Genomic DNA, 27,960 nt, shown 5'->3' with positions numbered 1-27,960 from the left:
TAATATTAGAAAATAACAGGTAAATAATTATAAAATAAATTTAGGAAAGTAATGAAAACAGTGGATAGGAATCATTTTTCTGTATACGAGAATGAATACTATATTTCTTTATGAATCGAACGTGTAGATACTTATTATACATACGTACATATAATTTACGCAACACAAATTCGATATCAAAAAGATAGTTCATAATTTACAAAAAAGATCGAGCAAAAGTTTCACAATTTTCGCAATTTTCATAACATTGAGAAAATATCGCAAATTATAAATTATTCAATATTCTATAATATTGAATTTTCTTTAAATATAAATATAGAATTGTATAAATAAATAAATTTATAGTTTGCACGTAATATTTAAATACAAATTATGAGATTCACTACTTTTGTTCAGCCACTTTATATTTTTTTACACCGTTTAATATTTCTACCGATTTAATCGTAGGTTTATCTTTCACTTTGATCAGTTTTAGTCTTTTTTTATCTTTTTCTCTGTCATCCAATTCATTTTTACTCACTCTTTTCAGTGAACGTATTCTACTATCAGAATTAATATCTTTTGAAGTTGAAGGTATTTCATTGTCAACCATCATTCTCTTCTTCTTTAATCGTAATGCGAATCGACGTATTTGATTTATCCTTTGCAGTTCCAAGTTTGATACATTCGCTATTGTTGTTTTGGATCTCTTCGATTCGAAATCATCAAGAAAACTTTTTGTTCTTTTTCTCTTGTTATTCGGATTGCTTTTTATATCTTTGACATTTTTTTTAGTATTCTGCAAATATATTAAAGAAGGAGAACTAGGATAAGAACTAAAAGGAGATTTAGAATGAGAACTAGGAGGAGAACTAGAAAAAGATGCTGGTTCATCTACTTGTTCTTTTTGATCCCTGCATTTTTGAAGAAATTGATTTAGAGTCATCCCTCCAAAATTATCTTCTTTATTATTAAGAAAATTGTACACGTCGGATCTATAGTGAACTCGAACCCATTTTTGCGAAGATTTATCCCAATATCCACGCACAATATCCATATCTTCAGGCAACTCTGATTTAACCTCTTTAAAAATAGATCTTTCTTCATGATCATTTTGGATTATAGAATTTTCATCTGGTTTTATTAATTTATGTGCGCATTAATATTTAGGCAGAATAGAATTTAGAGGTTAATATTTTAATACCTTTTTCATTCCCGTTGCTCGTTTGCCTATATTTCTTTAATCGTGATTTTTGTGTGTTACTAGTTGGCACAAGATACCTGCTGATATCTTTACAATTATTTTTAACAAATTCATCCCAGAGAACATCACTTGATGTTGTTGGAACTGATACATTGACCAACCACTGCTTGCATTTTTCGATTCTTATATCATTTTTGCTCTTTGCCTTGTTTCCGAGACCTAGATACGTATTAACTACGTTTTCTTTTTCTAAAAAACGTTATAATATACCATTAATACACATATCTTAGGAGAAACAGTTGTTTTCTTAAATAATTGGGGAGCTTTTAAGTTTAATCAAGTGCAGGTCTTTTATTAAATAGCTGAATTGTTACTTATCAATTTTTCTTTAATTTATAAACATAAAAGGAATGAAATTCTTTAAAAATTATAATTATCAATTTATACATATGAAACTTTTAGTGCAATTTACTCAATTTACTATTTTTTCTTGTTAGCTTTTTTCCTAGAAAGTTCCCCAGTTTTAATATTACTAGACTCTGATATTATCAAATGAAATATATCAATAGTTTCAATATAGAAATATATCAAAAGATTCTTATGGATCCTTTTTCCAAAAAGCCCCTCAATTTTTAGATTAGAAAATTGTAATATCATTAAATACAAGATATCAATATTAATATAAAATAATTACTTAGACATAATGCATCCTCCTCGTCATCAGAATCATCGAATAGACAAGAAAAAGGTAAATCTTTCACAGGAAGTTTACCTTCATTCTCTTTAAAATCAAGTCTTTCTGGACTTTCGATATCCCATGCGCGCGGTAGCAAAATGGGTGACTGTAAACGATCTTCGACAAAACAAGGAGCTTCCCGAATCCTTTCTGGCGATCTTAAGTCTTTAAACAAGACACTACTGTCAGATCCAGAAGTAGCTTTTTGGGAAAATTTCTCTGTTGATTTGTTAATTGGAGGTAGATGGGAATCTTCGTTACACGTTTCCCAATCTGTATTAGGATCTACCTTCACAATCGATTTCTTTGTTTTGCATTTCTTTTTTCTTTTTTCTTTCTTCTTTTCTTTCCCACGATTACCTCCCACAGTTCCTTTTAATTTCGATGTCTTTTGCTGCAATTTCTTTTTTTTCCTCTTTTGCTTGCCATCAGAAATTCTAACTAAAATTTGGTTTTTACTTTGTTCTTTTGCCGAGGAAGGATTGGAATCAACTCCAGATATGCTTATGCTACTTGGCCGCTTAGGTTTCCCTTTTAATGGTGTACTACAAAAGTTCAAACTTCTTTTGCAGGTACTTACAGTGTGTCTTCTTTGTGGCTTCTCAGACGAAGAAGACATTTTATTTTTTTTATGTTTACGATGATATATCTTTTGATATGTTGAATATTTGATTCATGAGTATATCGTTTATTTCGTTTGAACAGAGCTCATTGATAGCTTCCGATATCATCCGGAAGTGTTGCTATAGCTTTGAAGAGAGGGTTGTACATGAGATACCTGTATGATTCACCTTCGAAGGGGTTCTCTGATATCGTGTTTCTTCTTCCGTTTTATTTGCACGAGAATAAAGGATTCTTGTTGTCGTGCTTTTAAAGAGGTGAGAAAATAAATAGATATTTGAATATCTCAATTAGTTAATTTTTTGACTTTCTTGAAAATTTTAATGGAAGTATTTAAGGTACTTTGAATATTGTTTAAATTTTGTGATTTCATTGAAAGTTTGATAATGCAGTGATTTCTAATTATGTGATTTTTCACAAAACAAAGTTTGTTAATTTGATGAGTTCTGTAATCAAAGATCACTGTATTCTGTGATTTTCCAACAATTAAAGTCTTCTGAATTCGATAATTCTCTACAAATGAAACTTACCAAACTTGCAGACTGTCACAACTCAAAATTGTTGTATTTTATAATTCTTCACTGCACAAAATTAATATTATATTCAGTGGTCGTTCGCAGTTCATGATTTTTCTTCATTATTTCATGATTCATGATTTCTTCATTATTTAAAATTTCAAAATTTCATAATTTTCACAATTCAATATTTTCGTGTTTATTGATTTCCTGCAAGTGAAGATTTGTATATTCGTTAAACTTTTCCAAGTATGATACTTTACCAAATTCCAAAAACTAAAATTTTACTATCTAACAGTGCAAAACACAAACGTTACAAAATTTACGTTTTAGAATCGTGAATGGTAATTGTTCCCGGCGTTAATGTCTGCAAACGACTGGGGACTGTTACCAGTGTAAAGTCTTTCAAACTTGACCTGTAAATATGTATTAGATATAAGAAGCGTATAGGAAACTGTTTCTGTATTTAAGTATGACAGAGTTAAATGATTATGTTTGAAATAGAACACTTATTTTCATGACTGTGAATAACGTATTTACTTTGTACTTGGGAAATGCTAAGAGACAATGTTTATGTATAAATTATTAAAGAAGAGCGATAACTAAAATATTCGCGTGGACATGTGACAATTTTCGTGATTTTCAGAATGATTCATCTCGGATAAACTGTTCGCAAGATTATTGCAGAAATTCTTCGGAGGTTAATCTATCGATGCATCGAATTGATATGGTCCAACTTCCGTGGAAGGAAAATTTGTAATACGTGAAAGTAATATGAATGAAATCTGGGGAAAAAATTAAATTAGAAAATTTTTAAAATGAAACTATTATAAGTTCATTATTGATTTCATCTTTGAAACTTAAACTTATATAAAAAATAAATCTTCTAACTTCAGTGACATGCTTTGTAGCAAATTTTTTGTCAATAATTGATTATTGAGAACAAAATTTAATAATATTGCCCTGTAAAATTCAAACTTTAAGTAAACAATCTTCATATCGTATACAAGAATAATATGTATTATTAACAATAAAATTGCAGAAACGTTGAATCCTGCAAAGTTGAGATACATAGTGTTGTTAATTTGTCAGTATAAGTTACGGCTTGTAAAAAAGTACTTGTTAAGTCGCTGAATCCTGAAAAGTTGATAAATATTATGTTATTAATTTGCCAATATAAATCACTTATTTGTACAGTATAACATAACCTTATTTAATTGTTCTTAAGCATTTTTAATTTAAATAATATCCTCCAAAATGGAACTGGCGAAGGATAATTCCCCAGAGCACCCCGCGTGACACTATTTCGCTATATGCTACATACGTCCCTGGTCTCTGAAGGTACCTATACTAGCCGAGCCACCCAGCACACCGTCAGTGCACGCTGGCTCACCGCGCCAGTAGGACTATTCTATTCTTTGTCTTAAGCTCCAATCTGACAGTTACAAAACCTCTCCTCTAATATTCCTCACCATTTTGCTCCACACTAATCATCCTTCTCTACAAAACATTCTCTTATAATACAATCTTCTCCATATACATTTTCAAATCGACAGTCACATAAGATCGATAGTCGTGCGTATCGCGAACTCGAACTTGAAATCGAAATCGATATCGTATAGGTTAACAGTAGTAGATCGAAGGGTTTTCACACGATCAGGATGCCGGCAGACGCTGAGCTCAGTAATCTGCTTAGCAGGAGGCAAAGGATCAACGAGGAGCTGGAGGAAGGGAAAGAAGTGAAAAAGCAATACAAATTCGTGAACGTTTACACGGAGTTCCATGAGCTGTCCCGTCGCGAGATCAAGCAGTATGAACAGACCTTCAACAGGTGAGGACCTTCCCCATTTCTTTCTTCTCCTTCCCTGCTTATGATTTTTACTGGGGATTCGTGAGTAGAAAACGCCGGGAAATTTTGTCGTACATTGTTAGTTTGAATGGAGGTTCTTGGAACGAACGCATGGACTTAAATTTTTCCCTTAGTAAAGGTTCTATTTCCATGGTATTTCTTTGTCCGTAGAAAAGTTTGAATAGCATTGTTCGATCTGTCGGTTAGTAATGTAAAGCCTGCTGTTATAGCTATTCATCTATGTTAGGCATATTTTATTTGAATTTAATATATAATTATAATATATAATATAAAATTAAATATATAATACTATCAAGAATTTTATCGTCAAGTTATCGTATCATATAACTCATTTTATTTCATTATTAGGAAATGATACTCATTTTATCAATTTAAAATTAAATTAATATCTAGTACGAAGAAGAAAAATTTTGTAAAAAGTTTTAAAAACGTTCGTAATAATTTTCTTATTAAATTTTGTTAATTTTCCAACTGAAAAACGAATTATTATATCGAATACAATACTGCTAATAAGAATGAAGAAATTGGTATAAAGAATTTCAAATTAATAGTATTCTTGTAAAGACCGATGTAAAAAAATATATCGATTAATGCATATAAAAATATCGATTAAAGTTACTAGAATTGACAATTACGATAAATAGATTATTTTCTTCCGTCATATTCGATTTCCTATTATTTGAATCTTTTGAATTAATAATCGATACCTTTGATCGAATAGATTAGTATCGAAATAAAGTTTTGTTACCAAGTGAACAATTTGTCAGACGTATTTGTTCTTTACTAAAAATTGTTTCGTTGTTTTTCGCTGCGAACAAGGAATCGCGAGATAAAACGCAAGGAAATCGAGAGTGAATCGCGGCTCCTGTCGCGTTCGCTGCGGTTTTCCTACTTGTTTACGTTTACTTGCTCGAGTTTACGTTTCTCCCCACGAACAGATCATGTTCCACTGGTCAGATACTTTTTATACGTGTGAGAATACACGAAATAACACTGGGGTTCGGTTGAAATATAATACCTCTTATTTTATTACTTGTGCTGTTCCGGTCTTAGGTGTAACTAATTGTTAAAATACTATCCGATTTATTAAATTCAGCATATGATTTATGTTTGGTTAGATATTTTACTTCGACGAATACTTAAGTCTTGTAAGTAGAATTTTTGTATGTTTATAAAAGAGCAAGATTCTAGTAGACTACAGTTTATTAGTCTAACCTAAGATCTAGGAATTTAGTTGGTACCCGTATATCAGTATACTGGGAAGCAAGTGGAATAAAATTTAAGAAGCACAGATATATATAACTGTGAAATTACATGGTGTTGTAAATGAATCAAGTGTCTAGTAAGATTGAAGATTTTGAATATTTTGGATATTTTGATCGACTTGAAACATTTGAATTTTTTTGAAAATGGATTAAGATCTAACGTAGGATAACATTCACAAAATGCAGATGTTCATGATTTTCACGACACGTGATATTATACAAATTTTACGATTAAAAACTCAAACAAATCACTAATCACATATCTTATGAACATTGAAGTCTACGAAGTCGGCACAAAGTACAACGTGCTATCAAAGTAAAACACAATCGAAAGTCGAAAAAGCCATAAATATGTGACCTAATAATCATCATAAAAGTTTTGAAATCTAACACTGTTAGTGATTTCAAGAAATATCCCAAGACGACTGAAACATCCCCGAACGATTGCTTATCCAGAAATAGACTGGAACCTACGCGCAAGCGTGGCCAGAAAGTTTCCACGGTCACCTTGCCAGATTCTCGCAAACGTGGAAAGAGGAAGAAAATGGAAAAGTCACGCGAGCATCGTTACGAAACCCCAGATGGTAGAATTGATGACGTAGTTATTTTGTAGCATGCTAGAGGAAAGAGTGTTCACTGTGAACGCGTGTATAGCCCGTGTTGGAGGCCAGGACAGACGACCTCGAGGTCTGTCCTCCATCTCTCTTGTTCTTCTTGTAGGTATTTCGGAGTCAACCGGACAGCAGGTTTGACAAGGCAGAAGCAGGGTGGACGGCCGGCCACTTGTGCTGCATCTTCCAAACCTGTGTGAACGCTTATTTCGTTATCTAACTATACGGCAAACATATATAGAAATTTTAGCTGTATCTGCGATTCGATTACTATTCCTGGTCGAGTTTCTTCGTGATCATTTGGATTAAATCGGGGAGGAGCGAATTTCTTCTTATTTTTGTTATGAGAATAAACGTTAATACTATTAAACCGTTAATTAAAAGTATAAGATAATTTGGCAGTAGAATTATATTATATCTTAAAGTAGGTTTGGATTATGTTTGTGCATGTGGAACTTAGTTTCGTTCTCTTCCGAGAAAGAATTTTAATAGATAGGCGTGGATTTCTAACACTCATTGATTGTCATCAATTTTTCAGTGCATAAATTATTTGAAACGAAACTGTGAGTGAAAAAATTGTACAAGTTCCATTTCAAGAATTTTTGAATTCTATTATAGAACTGATAATTTTCTGAATTTGTAATACCCTATAAAATTAATTAATCTTCGAGAAAGTGTATTAGAGACATCCTTTAGTTCAACTAGACAATTTTTTCAGTGCATAAATTGTTTTAAAAAAATACTGTAACATGTAACTGTTACTGTAGAATGTTCTTTCAAAACACGTTTCTTGGACCGTAGAACCGATAATTCTTCTATATCTAAACAACCAAATTAATTAAATCAATACGAAAGTGCATTAAATCATTCAATAACGATCAGAAAGATCAAGGCACATTTTTCTTAAGAAAACCGCGGATAAATTATTTATACGAGTGAACGAGAGGAGATAGCTTGATAAATCTGGGAAAGTTTCACCGCGAAACCAAGCACGTGGACAAAGTACATATCGTGCACGATGGATGATACCTTAGCCGGAAAGACACTTGGTACACTGTCCAACGAGTTCTTCTTGTTAGAGAAATCAGTTATCCACTTTTCTGTGAATAGTCAGTCAGTGTTTCATTACAGTTCTAATGAAATTTCAAAATATTTTACATTACACGTACAATATGTAGGCAAAAGTTTTCAATGGTAAGTGTTCAAACATTTTTGTGAGCCAGTGCATTTGCTAAGTGAATTGTGCAACAGATCTCCATGTTTAATTAACATGTATTATTACTTATTTTTCAATAATAGATGCTGACTTGCATCTATATATAAGTACAGTATATGATTACGTTGTTTTTCTGTTGGTAGTTTTGAAAGATGTTCATGATTCTATAAAGGAAAAATAATTGGTGCGACTACGTATATCTCTTTCTCTTGATGGTATATGCGACACTCAACGTGTTAAAGTCACTTTATGATCATAATGTCACAGGTCGTTCAACTGCTGTTGATATTGCGTTGAATAATTGCATTATTTGTTGTTTAGTTACTCTTTCATATATATGTATTACTTATTGCTTTATATAATTATAAAAATAAATAATTAATAAATAAAATAATTAATTAATTAATAAAAATAAATAAAAATAAAAAATATATAATTATAAAAAACTGATACGTCAATGTAAAAAAGTCATGCTGCAGCAATCTTTAATATAACTTTGAAGTAATTGATTTTTGAAACAATATGAAAATCGCTGTTACTTTTAATTAAGAATCAATATTGATATCGATATTCGTTATACATATTATTTCGACTACTTCATTAATCAAAAATTGCAAACATAAACATTCGAACTGACTCATTGACTATGTTACACATGTAGTAAACAAGGTATTACGTATCTGTTATACATTACACAGAAACTTCTATAGCCGTTCCTATTGTGTTTCGATTATCTTAGAGATAAAACATTTGACTAGATAGTAAATATTTCAATATTTTTCCAGAAATAAATGAAACGAGCAGCGTGATGAGTAATGTTTCAAAAAAACCTAATTCAATCCGAAAATTTGCTACAGTTAATTCGTTTACCAAAAAAGGGCATCGTCTACAGGGATAGAGATACGTTTATCGCAAACTAATCTGCAATTTTTAATATCGTTAAAATTTCAGCGTTTTTCTCGATAACATCGTTGATAAAAAAGCTTCAGTGTATCGAAAAAAAAGGGAAGAAATTTATCACAACACGTTTGTGGAAAGAAATCGATAAGAAATTTATTAATCGAGCCAAGGAAGTATTGAACAAAATGTGAAAGGAAACTCGATGAAATGTAAATGAGAAAAATATCAGAATATGTAAAAATATAATTAAAAATTCTTAAAGTTTTATAGATTTGATTTAAGAAACTAATTTCATAAATAAATATTAGAAATCTTTCAGAACTTTAAACTACATTTTTATACATATATTTTTAGAAACAATGAAAGATTAATCCATTTTTGGAATAATGCAGATTCCATGATAATTAAACTGCGGCTATTTATGAAAAGTCATATTTCTATGAATATAATTAAAAAACTGGAATTCTGGTAAAAAATTACTTCGCCATATTAGATATTATAACGATTGCTATATTTCTGATATTTTATATACTTCTCCATATTATGTGTATTATTTAAATATTCAGATATTCAAATATTCCATGAATGCATAAAAATCTTTAATCCAATATTAAACTGATTGTCATGCGTTTCTTTGAAAATGACGTTGTTCTAATCCTATGTATTTTATGTTTGGAAGAATTCGAGTCGTCAAGGCGATGTAAGTACTGCTCACCTTACCATCCCACACATGGATGCAATTTAATCTCATAGCCGTAAATATTCTTAAAAGAAGTAGTAATCGTAAACTGCTTAATAGCCACTCCAACTACTTAAGAAGGTAATATTATGGCAACTTTTTGTCTTAAAATTAGTTAGGTGATGACGTCAAGTACGTGTATTAAAAGCATTGAAGAATGTTTTTCTTCTCCTTTTTCCTCTCAGTTTTAAATAGCGTTAGATCGTCGAAAGTAATTAAAAAATCACGTATACAAGTGAGTTTATGGCTCATTAAAGTGTCAGTGGTAAACTGTGATAGTTATACATATAGACATTTGTTGGGTCTGATTCATTAAGAGAATGCAGATGATAATTTTATCTTACAGTTAAATTGTCAACGAAGAGTAGCTGTTATATGATACGGTAAATTTGCGTATGTTCATTATGCAGATATAAATGTGTATCATATACTCTGATTCATAAAAGTATTTGCGTAGTACATACCTTAGAGAAATTGTGGATATAGTAAACAATGGTTATAAAAAATATTGGCACGAACCTTTGTTGTCTAATCAAGCGTTTCTTTTATTAGGTTTTATACATGTATATATTTCATTTTCATAATGTCAAATTTTTATAGTCATATGAGAGTATTACTAAGTGATAAAAAATTCAATATATGTACTTAAATTAATTATCTTAATTGGTTTAATTAATTAGCATGTAAATGCTATAATTAGGCTGCGAATTTTTATGTAAATTTATATTTTTCTAGACGCAAATAAGAAATGAAACCTAAGCAGAGAACTCGTTTATCCCTAAAATGTAACAAGTACTTTACTTTGGATATTTCATATATTTTTGCATATTATGTACATTTTGTATATTTTTGCACTTTTAAATCTCCCATAAATGCATAATCCGCAGTCTAACTATGATAAATATAATAGTGTGTTAACACTTTTTGTAGCCACTTCATGCATTATACAAAAGCTCTTTAAACTTCATTAGTATTAAAGTGGAAAACGAATATTACAATTATGTCGGTAAAATTTTATCTAAATTAGAAAATTGTTTGGTGAATATTCCAAGTATTTTACGTCTATCAAGGGAGGACCGATTTTTAGTTTAGTTTATTTAATCATTTTGATTATAATATTGCAGCTGTCGTGTTACACGGAACGAACGATTTTGTTTTAGAGCTGACCGCAGGGTGAAGGGTTAGAAAAGAAACTTTTATGCGCAGGAAACCGAAAAAATCTATTCGAACCGCAATCGAGCTGGATAAGAGGCGGCACCGCGGTTTCTTTGTCGCGTAAAAGTAAAAGGTCAGACGGTATCGGCGAATTTCACAACGCGATTTCTAGCTGTTTCAGATAGTGTTACACAAAACTATTCTATCCACTTGGGTATAATTTTACATCTGTCAGTCTAACTATTTCTAATGATGAAAATTTCACAAAAAGGTATCTTTTCCAAGATACGTATCGTCATAAATTTTAACGAGTCTGCTGGGCTAATCGTGTCTTCTAAGTAAGATTTGAGCGATTTTAAATGTACGTTAATGTGAATGAAAATTAGAGAGTTCGTAAATAAATATTAATAACTAATAATAGTCATTAATAGTTGAAAGACTCTAGGACATCTTTTTATTTCTCATTTTTATTGCTCCGATACTATGAGCATTCGTTCTTAATTGCAATATTACATATAAGCGGAAAATGATTAAAAAATATGAATTTAGCGATGACTAAATAAAGTTACGAATTTCGCTATGAATGGTGATTAAGAATAGTATAGTAAATTCCATAATTCAGTGAAGCACTCGTTGACAATAAGCAGCATTCGCTCTTAATTACAATATCGTACATGGAAAATGATTGAAAAAGATTAATTTAATGGCGAATAATTCCATTGAACGTAGAGTAAATTCCATTTAGTGAATTTACAATTATACATTTTAATGAATTTTAATCATTTTAATTACTGAAGAACTAATCTTCTGGTCGTGAATATTTATAATATTGTGAAAGTTACCTTTCTAACCCAGAAAATGTATTATTTTTTATTTTATTTCAAGGCTTGTATTAATTTGAAAGTAGAGTGGGGTGAGACGACTATAGAAACCGGAAGTGGTGTGTAGATAAAAGCAACCTACATAGCTGCATCCAACAGCAAGTGACAAACTTCTACATTTACTATCAAATGTCAGCGAACCTGTATATCAAAGCACGGTACAAAAGAGAAAGATATATATTTATAAAGTTAGTCAACCGTATTAAGTACATATTTAGTCGGTTATCGGTACATTGGTTTTTCCAACACTCTGTCGTTGTCTTCTTATTATTTCCTGCTTGATACCTGGGAAAAAATTTCTTTCACCATGTTGCTACATCCTATTTTCTCTGGCTAGTGGATTCATTTTCATAATAGGTACGTATAGAGACTTACGAAGATATCCGAACACTTTTACATACCTTTTATGAATATATTCGAATAGGTTTAGGAATTCTATAAATAGATCTACAGAGATTTTGTAACATATATTATACAATACTGTTATAATTGTTATGTACATTAGCTTATAGAAATTCTATAATAGATTGTTCAGATACGTAACATTTTGAAATTTAATTAGCACTGTTATGAGACTGTACTATTATGATGATACTGATAATGATTAGAGGAAATCTGAAAATATATGAAAATATATAATAAATTACAAAATATCTAGTACAAGTACCTATACGTGTATTTCACAGAGATTAAAAAGTTATTTAAGCAGTCAATTACCCATTATATATTACCCATTTGTATCACTTATTATATGCTTGATACAACTACTCTCCAATGCTATTAATTCCTTCTTGTAATGTTATCTTTTTTCCCCTTCGCGATCATTCCAAGGGAAGTCCTAATGTATTCAGGCGTAAGATCGATATAGCAATTGCTATGTAATCAATCATTCCCACGTAGAAAATATAAATTATAGTAGCGTCCACTGGTCACACATTGCTCATGATATTATTGTATATTAGCGTCATGAAACAATGATACAACATATCAGAATAAATTATACTTCCGCCTTTAGATTATGATCATTGTGACGGGTTGTGTGGTTGTGTGGTTGTGTGGCAGTTGATTAATGTCGTGTCTCTAATATATCATTATTTATCATTTATAATATTTGGTTTGGTCTGTTTTATAGCAGTTCGTTTCTGTCGAATCAACAATGTCCTTTTGTCTTAAGAAAATCATTAGCTGACAAATTAAAGAAATTTGTTAACGATAGAAAAAGAGAGCTTTCGGTTGAAAACGGCTCAAAGGATGCAGATGGATTAAAATATTGCATTCTCTAGCCAAAGAAAAGCCCCTATAATAATTTCGCATGCAGAAAGGCTAATAAATCGATGATCTAACGAGTGAGTGGCGTGCTAAAGTAGTTGAAACTGTACGTAATAAATTACAGATTGCCAAGCAAACACTCGGGAGCCGTGCAAGAGACATTGAAGGTCTATTGGATGTTCGTTGCCACTAAATTACACGCGTCCGAGGTAGAAATTCTGGCTGCGTACGATATGACGATCGTGTGTACAGCTGTACTCGTGAACATCGGTATAAAACACGACATAACGTATTCGTTACATTGTCACAACCTGTGCGTACATACGGTACACGTGGGAATTATTTTTCATGGTGGACACGTTCGAATGTCTAGCCTTTTCCAAATTTCATATGCGACAGAGGGTTCGGCCGCGCGGTACCGGAAGTCATCAGACTGCGCGCGCGATGAATTCGTTCCCGTGACTAACCGTAGGTACACGTAACGCTTTGATTCACACGCGTCTATATACATAGACTATCTAATGTAAATATAAAACTTACAACGAGTGTAGTGATTCATTCGTCACGTTGCAAACGCTCGTTGTTAATTCCACCGATAAATTTCCAAATGAAACGCGTGATTGAATTGAACACGGTGTAACATTACACCGGCACAATTGAATAGCCGCTCTCGATTCTGAAACGCGAATGAAAGTTATCAACGAGACCTGATTTCTTTCTCTTCTTTCTGCGTATGCAGAGGAATCTTGAGAAATTGTTTGTTTTGTTTCCAGGATGTATTAATAAGATTAGTAATTTATTGGTATTTCCTTTTTGAAGCTTTCATGGTACAATTGATTAGCAATTGGCAGAACTCTAGCATTCTCTTTTACAATGTTCTCTTATGAAACGAGGAGTTTCCTGTAGAAAGAAAAGAATCGTGTTTGTAAATTTATTTATAGTTTATTGATAGTTTCTTTTCAAATAGATGAATCAGTGTTTTTTGTTAAGAAAGTAAAGAGGAAGGAAGAAGAAGGATTGTGTTTGTAAATTTATTTATGTGATAGTATCTGTTCAAATAGATGAGTCAGTGTTTCTTGTTAAGAAAGTAAAGAGGAAGGAAAAAGAAGGATTGTGTTTGTGAATTTATTTATATTGTAGTCTTCTTCCAAGTCAGCCAATCAATGTTTCCTGTTAACAAATTAAAGAATATTCACAATGTTGAAAGAATTTATAGATTAGTTTTAACTCTTTAGGGACTGAATTTTTTTACTCTATAAGAAACATTGTATTATCATTAATCATTAATAGTAGTATATCAAAAAAGAATATTTATATATATATTATTCCAAACAATTTTTGTATTAACTACATAGTTTCTTTATACTACTTTCAAGTTATATACTGACTTTATAAATGATTAAAACTAAATGCATGTTAAGTCTGCTGATATGTGAATCTCTCAAAAGCTAAACTCAACAAAAGCTTAGTCAACTCCAGATTCTTTTCCCGACTTCTTTACCCCAATTCAGTGTCCTCATGATTATTATTGTAAGAAACCGACAACAATCTTGAAAATTCAAAAGCTAAATTCAAAAAGATAATTCTTATAAAATCATCAATTTTTGCCTACTTTTCAATTTACGTCTTTACACGAAGCCAATCGCTATAGCTTCTGAAACATAAACAATAATTGTAAGTTCAAAAGGTAAGTTCAAAAAATAATCCTTACAAAATCATCGGTATTCTCCACTTTTGAATCCTATCAGAGGGACGAAGAATCCCAGGAACGTGAGTCCCATGAATCTAATCAGTGTGGTTTCTGAGCTTCTCACGTTATAATATTTGGCAACAAGAAAACTACTACTACTTTCGTATGTACTTGTACATCTATAGCACATGAAGCATATTACGAAAGAAGTGATCGCAAAGGAAAACGATAGAACTTTCCATGGGACCTGATACATTGTTCGTTATGGATGAAATAAATGAAAGCTTAATTATACCGCGTATCCGCTTCACTTTCTCGCAGAATGCATAATCGATCGGTGGTTTCCAAGCCGCGGAAAAGTGGGATTCAGTGTTATCAGAAGAAATAGGTTCGCTCGGAATGCGGTTCCAAGTTTGGCGGACTTCTACAACGACGACGGACAAACCGTTATTTCAAAACCATTCGCGAGAATCACGCGTTCTGAATACGTAAACGGTGTTAGAATTTATTCGACTGGTAGAACAGTGTCGTGACGATATTTCATATCGATCAGGTTCGATGCTTTTATGGATGGAACAATGTATAATGTAGGGTATTCCAGTCGAAGATGGAATTGTTCTTCAACCTAATTCTTTTAACTTTGCTGTGTGCTACATGTTAGCTCGCTGAGAAATCTGTATTCAGTTTGCATTCAAATTTAGAATCTTTAAGAGATTCTCCTGTGTCAAGAATTAAAGCAAGCGATTTGTATGAATTTTTTGTAGATTGGCTACTAGTTAGATGGGACTAGATCTTTTTGGGATGTAAATATAGCCTTCAAGTACAAATGTAATCTTTTTTATCTGAATTCTTCTTATCGTTTGGTAACTTTTTAAAGTGACCTGCACAATAACTGGAAAAATTTTCTTCAATTTATTAAACTCAATTTATCTGTCGAGAAAAGTAAATGTTCCTTCTAAACGCTAGAACCTTCCAATTACTCATGTTTTCCTCTGAAGAATAGGTCCGGTCACAGCGTAAAGGATCTAACTTTAAGAAAATCTTTTAACTTTTGTATTCTGATGATTTTGACAGATGCTATATTGCCAACAATGGTTACATTGCCAAATTTAATTCACCATAAGACTTGTATGATATACGATAAACAGTAAGAAGAACTGAAATAAAAATATTACTTTTGTACTTCAATATTATATCCCGAAAATGTCTAGCCCCATGTAACCAGTGTTTAGTCTAAAAAAAAATTCATAAAAATCACTTTCTTCCATTGTTGTTACACGAGAATCTTTCTTTAATTCGCTCCTGATTCGAATAAAAGAAAATTTATTCCACTTCCTTTTTTTAAAGACTTATTGGTAAAATAATTTGACCTATTTTTGACAAAATTGTTATGCCTTTGGATTAATAGATGTTTTAAAACTTCAATTGTCAGGACTTTTGTAGTATGTTTTCCTTCAAGTTTCAAGATATTTAATAATGTACCGATACGAAGCATGATTTTGGCTTTCTTATATTGAAAAAAGAATTGTGGTAATTTAGAGATTTTAGAGTAGAGTATTTATATAGAGATTTTTAGATTATTACATCCTTCGATACTGATTTACAAACACTACTTATTAGTGATTCATTTGATAACATACTTCATAAAGTAAATGATAAGGATTGACTAAGCTTGGGATAACATTCCTCCTTTCTCTTTCTACTAGTAATTTTATATTCATTATATTCCTCCCACCAAACTTAGAAACTTTTAATTATTTACAATTGTCTTTCGAATATTTTAATCTTTATTTCCCCATATTACATTCTGATATCTCAAATTTATAAACAAATATCTATTAGTGGAACAAACGATAATCAAATGTAACGTTTCCAAATTGTATAATTGTCAAGGTTAACACAGACAATTTATTTATCTATTCTATAATGGTTCGAGGATTGAATTACAAGGAAAATTGGCGATGCACCATGCCTCTCTAGTCTTGTTTCGTATTATCTTCACGTGGCTTCGAAGCCTGCACCGAGCCCATTGAATAGTACTCATTATCGTACACGGTTCAGCCGGATTTAAAGGTGTCCCGCGACTCAGCGGAAATCAAGTGCATCTGCAACACACGAGCGTGTACCCATCGTATTAAGGATCGTGCACAATAAAACCGTTTCGTCGACTTTTTTCATTCCTATTCAGCAGTCACGCTCGATTGCACTTTTCTTTATATCGTTCCTCTTTTGTTGCACTCCTGGCTGAATCATTTTCCTCGTGTACCACGTTGACGCATGTTTTACATGCTTAACACCTTGTTTAACTAAATCTTTGTTGGCTAAGTCTGAGCTGTTCGAGTCGTGAAATCATTGCAACAAAATGCAAATAAATAGTACAAATAAGTAGATAGAATCTTTCATGTTGTTCTTTTTGAAGTTTTAATTGCCTCTTTGAATGCTTTAATCGACGTGATCACGTTCTTCAGGATATAAATTCTTATGACGTTGTTAGTATTCGCTGAATGATGCAAGAGATTAAAAGTAATGGCACCATGAATGAAAATTGACCCCAGGGAAATTTTAATGAAGAAAAATATTTCAATGTTCAGTTTCACTCGTTAAATTCTCCTGTATTCGACGTTTTTCCGTTGGTAAACGCATGTTTAGAAGGAAATCATATAGTTATTGCTTTGGTACAACTATAAAAGCAATTATTCAATTTTTAATATCACAATTTCTAGTTTAAAACATAAAATCTTTTATATAAAATATAATTAGCTGAACAAAAATATATAATATTCCCTGTAACCAAAAAGAAAGTAATTACAAACAATTCTAAAATTTAGATTTTAGACGTAATTTTGAAACTCGACTTTTAAATCTAATTGACAACTATCGCAAGTAAAGTGTAACTTTGGTACGATACTTGCTAGGAATAGTGGGAATCAAACAGCTGGAAAAGAACGTTGTAACCTTAGCGCCACAGAACGGCGATGACGTCCTTCCGAATACAAAAGAAAGATCTACGCTGCATCGATCTTGGAAAGAATGGTAGTAGAAGGGTGAGAGGAATATATCAGGCGAAGTACCAGCAGTCACCTTGACCCAGTTCCCTCTGGATAGTCTTGGGAAACGACGAGGAACGAATCAAGCACGACCAATAATACAAGAATTGATTTTGCGATAACAATACCCGGTTACCCTGTATAGTCGTGTAATAGCTTAGATGGCCTGATTTTAAACTATCCCGTTACAGTAATTTTCATCAATTTTTTCGTTTAAAATCATCTTTTGTAACCCTTTTGTAATATGGAGTAGAAAGTATTAAAATATGAGCAATATGAAAATTGAAATTTTCTCGACATTTTTCTATCTCTCTTCTTTTCTTTTTCTTTCGTGGAGAAATGTGATGAAATTGAAATAAATGTCGTGTCAATGAAAGAGAGATATATAGAGAGAGAGATAAAATGGATCGAAAGGTCAAATGTGGAGTAAAAGTCAGAAGTTGGAGATAGTTTCATCTGAATTGTAGAATCCAATGATTCTGAATTTAGTTGTTGGTTCAATATTTTGATTAATGTGGATTTTATTGAATTATACATTATTTTATATTCATTTATAATTTATAATTTATTTATGATTGTATATTATATCGGTGATTACTCGAAAATCGTTCTTTAGGAAGAACTGTGTTAAGGTAATAAGATTTCACAGAGTTTGATAGAAGACTTAGAAGGAAATTATATTATAATGGAGCTTGATATTGTAGTTATATAATAGTTCTTAAGAACTAGTGTCAATAAGAATTGTTACAAAAAAATCTTTTATCTATATAGTTAACAAATAATTATATATTTTGGACGGATCATCATTTAAAGAATATTAAAGTAGGCAAATGAGAATAACTCCAAAAGTATCATTCGCTTTATTAAATATCTGATTTGATAAAAATGTCACTTCTCGAAATTGGAAATAAGTATCGTTAAGAATAGAATTTACACGTTGCAATGACCAACCTTAGCGTTCATTATCGTTCAAGTAATTATGGATAATTCCGTAGACTATATCGTGAACCAAATATCAAATGATTGAAAGGGAACATTTGTACCATAACGAATCTGAGACAATATACCAACACATAGATTAAACAAGCTTATCAATTGAATATTCAAATTGGCTGTGAAATCGCGAATGAATCACGCATACGAGGAGAGATAGCTGGAGTCCAGCAGATATACCATCTACAGTTCTCTCTTACTCATATTGATCAGAGCTGTTTGGCCGTGCTCATAAACGTGTAACCTCGACCTTCGAACGATTCTTGCTCTCCACTTCGACCAAAAGGAGCTTCTTCAACTTTATGCGATTCGATTACTGGTTTATGGATACAGGGTGTCCAAAAAAGATTATGCCAAATTCAAAGATAATACTTCTTAAAATAAATACAATGGAACAAAGTGAAAATATACGAGGATAAATAAAAAATGGAATTAAAGATAGAAAATTCGAATTTTTCGATTACGTTATTAAAGAATTTATAATAGATATATACTTCTTAAAATGAATGGAAATATATAAAAATAAAATAAACACAACAGCAAAAAAATATTACAGATAAAAATAAATAAGTACAAAGGAATAAAGTATATAAAAATAAAATGGGAATGGAATTAAAGTAGATAACGAAAACTTCGAATTTTCAATTTACTAGTAGAGAGAGAGTTGTTCGACAGAGAGGATACACGAAGAAGAAATGAGGAAGACAGAAAACTTAAAATTCAGAGCAATCTTGTCTACATTACTCTGAATAACGAACTGTAGGTTATCGTTCAAGCAAGTGGAAATTGTTTTTCCTACATATCATCCGGACTGGAAATTAAATGTTAATCACACGCAATTACCAACCGTGTCTATTATCAAGCAAAGTGATTCGAGAAATACAAGAAAAATTTGAAGAGGAATAGGAAGTCGTGAATCATCAAGAATTTCATCTACAGGCGTGCGTATAACAGTGATTACGCAATATAATTCACGTTACACGTGACTATTGCATATTTTCTTTTTTTTTTTTTTTTAAGAGGAGAGTAGTTGATCACGATAATTAGAGCTGGTTGAACCACATTTTCAGTTGTTTTTATATCACTGAGACTTTATACATCGCTCGGTCCAATTACTCCAGCGCGTTGATTAAATAAAAAAAAAGAAAGAGGACGCGAGATTATTTAATCGCGTATCGTTATCTGATAAAACCGTTATCACGGCTGGTTGTAAACTAGAGAAGCACATATCCCGGTCGAGTAGGCCCGATTTTATGGCTGAAAGTTTAGAGTATAGGGAATTTAAAATATGGAAAAACTTTATGCAAATTATATACCTGCTCGAAGGAAGTGGATATTGCAAAAAATTTGGTATAATATGTAGAAGTTCTATGAAAAATTGGGCAGAATTAAAATTGTAGTATTTAATTTATAATAATAATATATATTTATAATATATAATTATTGTAGTATTTATAATTGTAGGTGGATAGAATATGAGAGGTGAAAAGTTGCATGAAAAATTTGCAGAGTTATAAAATATTTTAGTACAAAGTATAGGAAGCTGTATGAAAAATTGTGGAAAACTGTAAAAAATATTATGATAAATGGATATGATATATGGAGAATATGATATCTACCTAGGTTAATGGAAAATACTTAACTTTTTAGAAGATCTATGAGAAATTTTAAATCATCCACTATAAAGAGTAAATTTTTGGGTGTTTTCAGGCTATCAATATGTATTGCCAATATTTCGAGATTCTCAACTAAAAGGATCAAGATGTATTGTCAATGCATTATTGTCAATATTTATTGATAAATTGAATTTTCGGTTAGAATTTCGTTAAGAATTGTTGAAATATAGACCGTTCGATTGCCATTTATTTCAATTTTAACAAAACTTGTTGATAGAAAAGAAATTCAATGCTAATCATAAAAAATAAATCTTGAGAACATTAGAAGAATACCTGAATAAAAAATATGAAAATCTCTATGACCGCAAATTTGAGAAAAGGAATTATATTTCTAGATAACAATAGACATCGAAGACCGATTAATAAAAATTTCGATTTAGATATCCATTACATCCAATTTATATTTCTTTGCGTTTATCGAATTTTTTTAAACATTTCATCGTATTTAAACGAAATATTCTCGAAACATTTTTTCCACCTGAACTACAATTTTCACATCAAAGAACGTGTTCTAAAAAGAGAACAACCATAAAATGCATTTCTAGTTGGTGGAAGTTTTCAGAGTCGGATCAGATCCGATCTTATCGACCGATGTGCTTGGTTGAATCGACAGGCAACAACAGCGTGGTGTACACGCGTGGTAACTCCCTTGGAAAGCTATTTACGAGTAGCTATCGGAATCGTTTACACGGAAAGTCGATTTCACGAGCTTCCGGCTCGTGGACAACCCGTAACGAACGCCTCAACCCGTTGACATTCTCTTGTTCTCCCGCTTTCGAAATCGGTACACACCACCGATTGTCGATCGTTCTCACGTCCTGCCTTCTTCGATATAATTGCGTTACAACGTTAATTAAAGTAACGAGTTACGAGATTCGAGTCAGGCAAACGCTTTCGTTTGCATTCATTCAACTCGAGACACTCGGGAAAAATGCGGCCAGACATTCGTTTGGGAAGCTTCACCGTAAAACGAACTTGCTAATAGGATGTTTTGTAGAATTCTTTAGTTCAAATATTTTTTACCAGCAATGTGTATGGAATGTAACTAACGATAGGTATAAAAAAGAGGTGATTTTATATGGTAAAATAAATTGAAAATATAGAATACAATTTTTTTATACAAGATTTAACCTTCGAAACAATTGATCCTAAATAGGTGTACATTTAAACATGTCTTGATTCGAGAGTAGAACTAGAATTGAAGAAAATAAATAGATATATGTAATCATAATTCTCTCATAATACAAGTCAACATTAATCGTGACAAAAGTGTTTTCGCACATATTTGATAATTTTTTGATTAAAATGTTTAAAATCTATCCTTTCAATGATAGTTAAATATGTTACTCTTTCTAGTTATGTTCATATTTAATGCACTAGATATCAACGGATGAATCAGAACATTCAATGAAACAGATTTCATTCAGGAAGAAGGTCATAGGAAAAGAGATAAAGCGATGTATATCTAATTTTGAAAATAATTTCAAAACGGAATAGAAGAAATTGAGAAACTTACAACTAGAAATTTCGGAATTGAATTTAAAAATTGTTTTTCCATAAAAGATGGAGAATAGAAAGTAATATGTTTTCTGCAATGTTTGTACTAGTAAGTCACTTAGATTATATACGTATATTAATTTATAACTAACATATTTTATTTACTTTCAGGTTCGACGCGGGTCACGATGGATTCTTAGATTTATCCGAGTTGAAACGCATGATGGAGGTTTTAGGAGCGCCGCAGACCCACCTGGGTTTGAAGGCAATGATACAGGAAGTGGACGAGGATGGCGATGGACGGATTTCCTTCCGCGAGGTTTGCTATTTCGCCCGTTGATTGCCGTTCATTTTCGAAAATTTCGCTGCACACGCTCCTTCCTCTATAATAAAATATGTAACACAGCAAATAAAAAGGCGGAAGTAACTCTATTTACGTAACAGGTTCATTTTACAAGGGAATCAGTGCGTTCACGAATACTTTCAAACGAATTATCTTCCTAAGTTTAGGTTTCGCTATTGTTATTACAGACTGCGGACTTTTATGCATTTATAGGAAATTGAAATGTGCAAAAATGTACAGAATGCAGGCGAGACGCGAAATTATTCGAAGTAAATAACTTAAAATATTTAGAGGTAAAACAAATTTTTATGTATATATGTTTTGTTATGTTTTATTTTGATATGCAGAAGAAAATTTTAATTTAGATCTTGAGATTCTGTTTATAAAAATATAGATTTGCATAAACATCCGCAGTTTAGTTATTATCTTTAATAACTATATCTCTAATAATATAAAATTCTTTGATCCGAATTTCACTTTGTAACGTTGAAATCGTCTTATTTCTTGGTGATGAAGATTGCGTTTAATGTGTGGCCGCACGTGTCATATACACTCCATAAAAATAGTCCCGCCCCATGGGGTGTTCGACGCGTTGCTCTTTCACCGTGGACACAGTGTTTGTTCTCCATGTGTGGCCCTGGCACATTTGTGGGGCTCAAGCTGTTCTATTTCAGTGAAGTACACTGGTTTTAGACGGTTGTTTAAAGTACGTACATGTTGTGATAAAACATTATGATAAAATTGTTAGTTTATTGTAGAGCTCAAGCTCAGCTCCAATCTACTGTTGCTTGGTCTATGTTCTCTAACCAACTATGTGTTATTACTGTATTTTAGGATTTGGAAGTAGAATTGTTAAAGTAAGACAGTTTTTGCAAATTGATCTTTTTATAGGAAGCACTTCCATGAATTTTTATTTATTCAAAGAGCTATGAGTCATATCAGGGAGGTTCTTCTAAATCGATCTTCTGATATACAACATTTATGAATTTCTATGCGTTCATAAGACTATGAATCACGCAAAAAAATTCTTCTGAATCCATCCTTTAATATTGTGTGGAAACTCTTTTATGAAACTTTCTAAATTGTTGAATACACGAGGAATATTTCATATCACAATATCAACTTTATTTTATCGAATTCAGAGAACTATGAAAAAAATCAAGAAGCTTTTTCCAACTCTATTTCCTAACAGAGAATACTTTTTATCAATTTTTCGCAATTTTTAAATACATTATTTTAATATTTCAGATTATGATATTACACGAGACACTCTATTTACCTATCTATTTCTCTTTTTTGATTTCACAACGGCCGTTAAAAAAAATATCGAAATGTGTGGCGAAGTACGATACATGTGGAAGATGTACATAAATGTTAGGAATAAACGTTAGGACCATCTGGCACTCAAACTAGCGAAAAGTCTTAATAAACATAGAAGCATAGGTTCAAAACCTATATTAGTATGGAAGTTGGGAGATTCAGTTTATAAAAATATAGTGTATATCCAGAAATCCGTTGTGGAAAAAATGCCTCTCGAAAATGAGGAGGGGTTTTTAGTGGGTATGGCGCTACCATCTTGCCGAGTCCCACATAACCCAGTGGCACGGGCCATTGGGTATGCGTAATGCATTTTCCCCTCCTCGCGCAAAAAAGGAAAAAGGTACCTGCACTGTGCAGCGGTCAATTAACAAAAAGGCTTTTAAGGGCACGGATTTTGGTTATAGCGGAGGCATAAGACGGTGGTCAGTTAACAAGGCAAGAAGTAGCTTCCTTTTCTTCCTTGTAGATTACATAGATAAGAAGTTACAAATTTTGAATAGCATATGATTTTAGTTAGTAAAATTGGTACACTGAAAAAACGGCAAGGAAATAACTGGAGTAAAGAAGTAAGAAATTTTAAAATTTCACAACAACCGTTTAAAAAAAAATATTGAAATGTTCGGCGAAGTGTTATGGATATAGAGAATGCACAAAGATGTTAGTGATGAACGTTAGGACCATCTGGCACTCAAACATACGAAAAGTGTTCATGAACATAGAAACATGGGTTCAGAAGAAAGCTTTCAAAATGGTTTTACTAGACTTTGAACTTTGGAGATCTAATCGAAACCCAAGTTATCTACGAGTGTTGTAAAAAACCATTAGTTAAGGTGCTTTTATCATTAAGACCTTACCTTTACAACATATGTTCAAGATAATATAAGAATTTATATAAAGTTAGATGGGCAAAAGAAATAACAATGTACTATTTTAATTAAATTTTGCAACCAGTCATTTGACCCGGCCTGGTAAGCTTAGTGTTAAACTTCTTGTAACTCTGAAACTATTACGTTTTAAAGCCATGTTTATTAAGACTTTATCTAGTTTTTATGAATTCCACATACTCCCAAAGTTTGTCTTCACCTTTTCTTTTTTTCTTTTTATATATTTGCGTTACGTTATAAGAAAATTTCCAAGGAAAGTAATGGTTTGGCGTTGGTATTGCACTAGGAAGGATAAATCGTGAATGCTAAGGCATGCGTACACGTCGAAGGAAAGTTCTCCTGACCGGTGCTAATGCATACCTGGACGTTTCTACGTGACGTTTCGCAGTCCTCGAACAAAGCGTTCGATCTGCATACACGCGATCGGTTGTCGGATTCATAGATTACCGTGAATCACGCGCGTCAGCGACGTCATTGAACTCGGACACACTGACCAATCTTCCACCTTCCTCTTTTACTCATCGTTTCCTCGATGTAGATCGCAAAACGATACACCGTTGCTGCCAAATGATAATACCTTCCGGCGTATAAATGATAATACATATGTATTGTTTAAATTTAAAAAATACATTAAATTTCTCTCATGCTTTAAAAATAATACTCTGATTAAGATAATTACAGAATCATCTTCCGTATCGCTTTCATTAATTCTACAATACTTTGCTATTTAGAAATAATACACTGATCAAAATAATTAAAGGATTATCTTCTGTATCACTTTGATTAATTCCAAAATCGAATGAAAGAAATTCTAAAAGTTATATACATCGTTTTTCGTCCAATTTTTGGTAATTTAGACATTTGGTATTGATAATAGAATTACCTTGAAGATATCCATGATATTTAAAATCCATGAAAATAAAGAAATTAGTATAGGAACAGTGAGAGTAACTTTGAATACATCTAAAATCTATAAAAATATATAGATTGGTATAAAAGCTCTATGAAGAGTTCAATTGAATGCTACCGCAAGCTATCAAGTGCCTAAGCTACAATTTGTCACATTTTATCAAATTCCCTTGGAAATAAGGAAATGATCGGCGATCGTGATAAAATAGTCCCGCAATACTCAGCAATTTGATTTTATCTGTAAACACATATGGCTTATAACTTGTTACAGTTTCTACTAATCTACCGCAAAGCACGTGCTGGTGAATTAGAACAGGATTCTGGGTTAGGCCAGCTTGCACGTCTTACAGAGGTCGACGTGGACGAAGTAGGAGTAACAGGGGCTAAACACTTCTTCGAGGCCAAGGTATAAATACTTTTTTTAATCATATACAGAGATTCACAAAAGTTCTGCAGTGCTTATAGACGATACAATGAAGACAATATTAACTCTTTAGTTTATTCTTCATGAAATTTAATTAACGATAGTTAACGAAATTAATTAACCCTCTTCATGTGATATTAATAATCCTTATTTTATCTTTCACAAAAACTGTCATTAATAAAAGTTGAAATAATAATAAAGTAATAAAGTATCTGCCTTTCCATCATTTTTATTTAAATAGAATTTAATTAAGAAGAGTTAATGAACTATCTTACTCCCCGTAAAATTTTATAGTTCTCAATAAACTTAATGATCTTAATTCTTCTGCATACCTCGTTAATGGAAGGAGAACAATGATAGACGAATCACAGTGATGACAAATTCAGGATTCAGGAAAGTGTGTTCGTGTTAATTAACGTTACCCGGTGTATGAATTACCATGTTCCCAGATCGAGCAGCTACGGAAGGCGAGCAAATTCGAGGATGAGATCCGCATGGAGCAAGAGGAACGAAAGCGGGAAGAGGAGGAAAAAGCGGCAAGACGAGCGCAATTCAGGCAGAAGGCGGCTCTGTTTGGCAATTGAAAGGGAAATTCGTGAATCGAAAGTGTGCTCCTTCTGTACCTTAGCGGAATTACAAACGATTACTCGATTAAATTCGATTCACTCTAGTTTCGTATAGAAATTCGCCGACCAACATAATTGCGTAGATCGACTATGGTTTTGCAATTGTGTGACGTTGAAATCGGCAAAATAGTTTTTTACTCTTATTTCAAAACTGTGAATAAAAAAAATATGATAAGTCGTATTATATGATTTTTACACGGAAGCCATTTTAAAACTTGTTATATCGTCAGTTAATACTTTTTCATTTTATTTTAGAATTAAGTGTGTATTTTTGACATCCTCTTGAGTATTTAAGAAACATTAAAAACATTAATTATGCAGACTAGTAATAATGAAAGCTAGTTAAATTAACATTATCTCTCTTTTACAGAATATTGTCGATTAATCACTTATTTCCAAAAGACTTATAACTATTAAGTTATTCTTCTTCTCTCAACTGTCTAATATTAAAATACCTCGTTTTAGTTATCGAGTGGTATAAAAGTCAGAAAATGAATAAAAATGGACTTATCATATTTTTGTAGTCTCTGTCTGTTTTAAGTTTGCGGAGGATTTTTAATCAACTGATATAGCGACGCTATTTTTAAGTCAATTTTAACGTTTGCACATCGCCAATACCAATAATCACACTTATGTTTCACTAAAAAAATTTCGAAACAATCTTTATAAGAGTCAGTATCGTAGAGATTAATATGAAATTTGGAAATGAAATTCATTTAGCGATGTTGTAGCATCAAATTTTAGAAAATGAAATATTAAATGTGAATCATCCTCGAATGGTTTGACACTGTGTTAAAGCTGCGAATTCTGGAGATAACCTTTTTAATTATTTTACTATGTACGAGAAGTATTAGCTGTGAAAATTAAAAACACTCGTTATAGGTATGATTTACATTTTATACTCAAAATACTACGCACTTGAAATCGTTAAATAAATTAGGAAGATCAAAGGAAATGCTTTTATTGGAAAGTTTGTTAGGTTTGATCAGTTTAGACTATCCTCGATAAAGCGGACTATCAATGATTTTTAACGAATGCACGACTGATATTGGTATAAGTATAACGAAATATTATATGTATATGTATGTACATTAATTTATATGATAATTTGATCTTATGTGAAGTTAAGACACTCTTCGAGAAAGAAACATTTCGCAACATGCGTTTGATCGAGAAATCTCTTTTGATTCTTTCGAAATCTACGACGTAATTTTGTAGAAAATTTTATGAAATATTTTGCTCGTGAGATTTCAAACTATCCATATATTTCTACGAATATTTAGCTTAGTCGAAATATCAAAGAGAGGACATTTTTTATCGATCTAAGTGGTCTTAATAATTATGCAGTAGTATATACTTTCATAATATTTTGTTTCAAATTGATCAAAAATATAAGGCGATTCCAAATTATTTTTATACGATTTTTGTAGATGTGTTTCAGAAACAAATTATTGAGCTCATGTATAATTGTTGCGATCTGTACATACGAAGTATATAGTTTAAATAAGTTTGTAAAATTATAAATTGTAAATAAACTTTTTGTTCTAATAAACTTTTTTTATATGCTTTGATTAATCGCTACGCAGTAAT

General features: G+C 31.7%; 2 protein-coding genes across 3 annotated transcripts; one reads left to right on the top strand and one right to left on the bottom strand.

Annotated features, from left to right (window-relative positions):
• Nucleotides 1-181: 181 nt before the first annotated feature.
• Nucleotides 182-3,465, bottom strand: LOC139992919 (uncharacterized). Of its 2 annotated transcripts, XM_072014235.1 has the most exons (5): nucleotides 3,071-3,464; nucleotides 1,878-2,986; nucleotides 1,184-1,432; nucleotides 878-1,113; nucleotides 182-778 (listed from the first exon to the last, which is right to left on the bottom strand). In XM_072014235.1, the coding sequence occupies exons 2-5, from the start codon at nucleotides 2,536-2,538 to the stop codon at nucleotides 383-385; spliced, it is 1,542 nt and encodes a 513-aa protein (XP_071870336.1). In that variant the 5' UTR covers nucleotides 2,539-2,986; nucleotides 3,071-3,464; the 3' UTR covers nucleotides 182-382. The 2 variants fall into 2 exon arrangements, with proteins under 2 accessions (XP_071870336.1, XP_071870335.1); XM_072014234.1 differs by having other exon boundaries at nucleotides 182-1,113; nucleotides 3,071-3,465.
• A 957-nt stretch (nucleotides 3,466-4,422) lies between these two features.
• Swip-1 (EF-hand domain-containing protein D2 homolog Swip-1) lies at nucleotides 4,423-27,945 on the top strand. The gene is made up of 4 exons (XM_072014242.1): nucleotides 4,423-4,886; nucleotides 22,036-22,183; nucleotides 25,592-25,726; nucleotides 26,194-27,945. The coding sequence occupies exons 1-4, from the start codon at nucleotides 4,717-4,719 to the stop codon at nucleotides 26,326-26,328; spliced, it is 588 nt and encodes a 195-aa protein (XP_071870343.1). The 5' UTR covers nucleotides 4,423-4,716; the 3' UTR covers nucleotides 26,329-27,945.
• The last annotated feature ends 15 nt before the right edge of the window (nucleotides 27,946-27,960 follow it).

Source organism: Bombus fervidus, chromosome 12, assembly GCF_041682495.2.
Source record: "Bombus fervidus isolate BK054 chromosome 12, iyBomFerv1, whole genome shotgun sequence".
Taxonomy (NCBI): Eukaryota; Metazoa; Arthropoda; class Insecta; order Hymenoptera; family Apidae; genus Bombus; species Bombus fervidus.
Note: the sequence above shows the minus strand (reverse complement) of the source record. Positions and strands in the feature narration are given on the sequence as shown.

What these genes read in the sequence shown, in the direction of transcription:
- Swip-1 (XM_072014242.1), top strand. Translation starts at nt 4,717, where the DNA reads ATGCCGGCAGACGCTGAGCTCAGTAATCTGCTTAGCAGGAGGCAAAGG. An exon ending in TATGAACAGACCTTCAACAG is followed by an intron (nt 4,887 to 22,035) that starts GTGAGGACCTTC and finishes ATTTACTTTCAG; the next exon opens with GTTCGACGCGGGTCACGATG. An exon ending in GACGGATTTCCTTCCGCGAG is followed by an intron (nt 22,184 to 25,591) that starts GTTTGCTATTTC and finishes AACTTGTTACAG; the next exon opens with TTTCTACTAATCTACCGCAA.
- LOC139992919 (XM_072014234.1), bottom strand. Translation starts at nt 2,538, where the DNA reads ATGTCTTCTTCGTCTGAGAAGCCACAAAGAAGACACACTGTAAGTACC. An exon ending in GGAGGATGCATTATGTCTAA is followed by an intron (nt 1,433 to 1,877) that starts GTAATTATTTTA and finishes AACGTTTTTTAG; the next exon opens with AAAAAGAAAACGTAGTTAAT. An exon ending in GAGCAACGGGAATGAAAAAG is followed by an intron (nt 1,114 to 1,183) that starts GTATTAAAATAT and finishes TAATAAAACCAG; the next exon opens with ATGAAAATTCTATAATCCAA.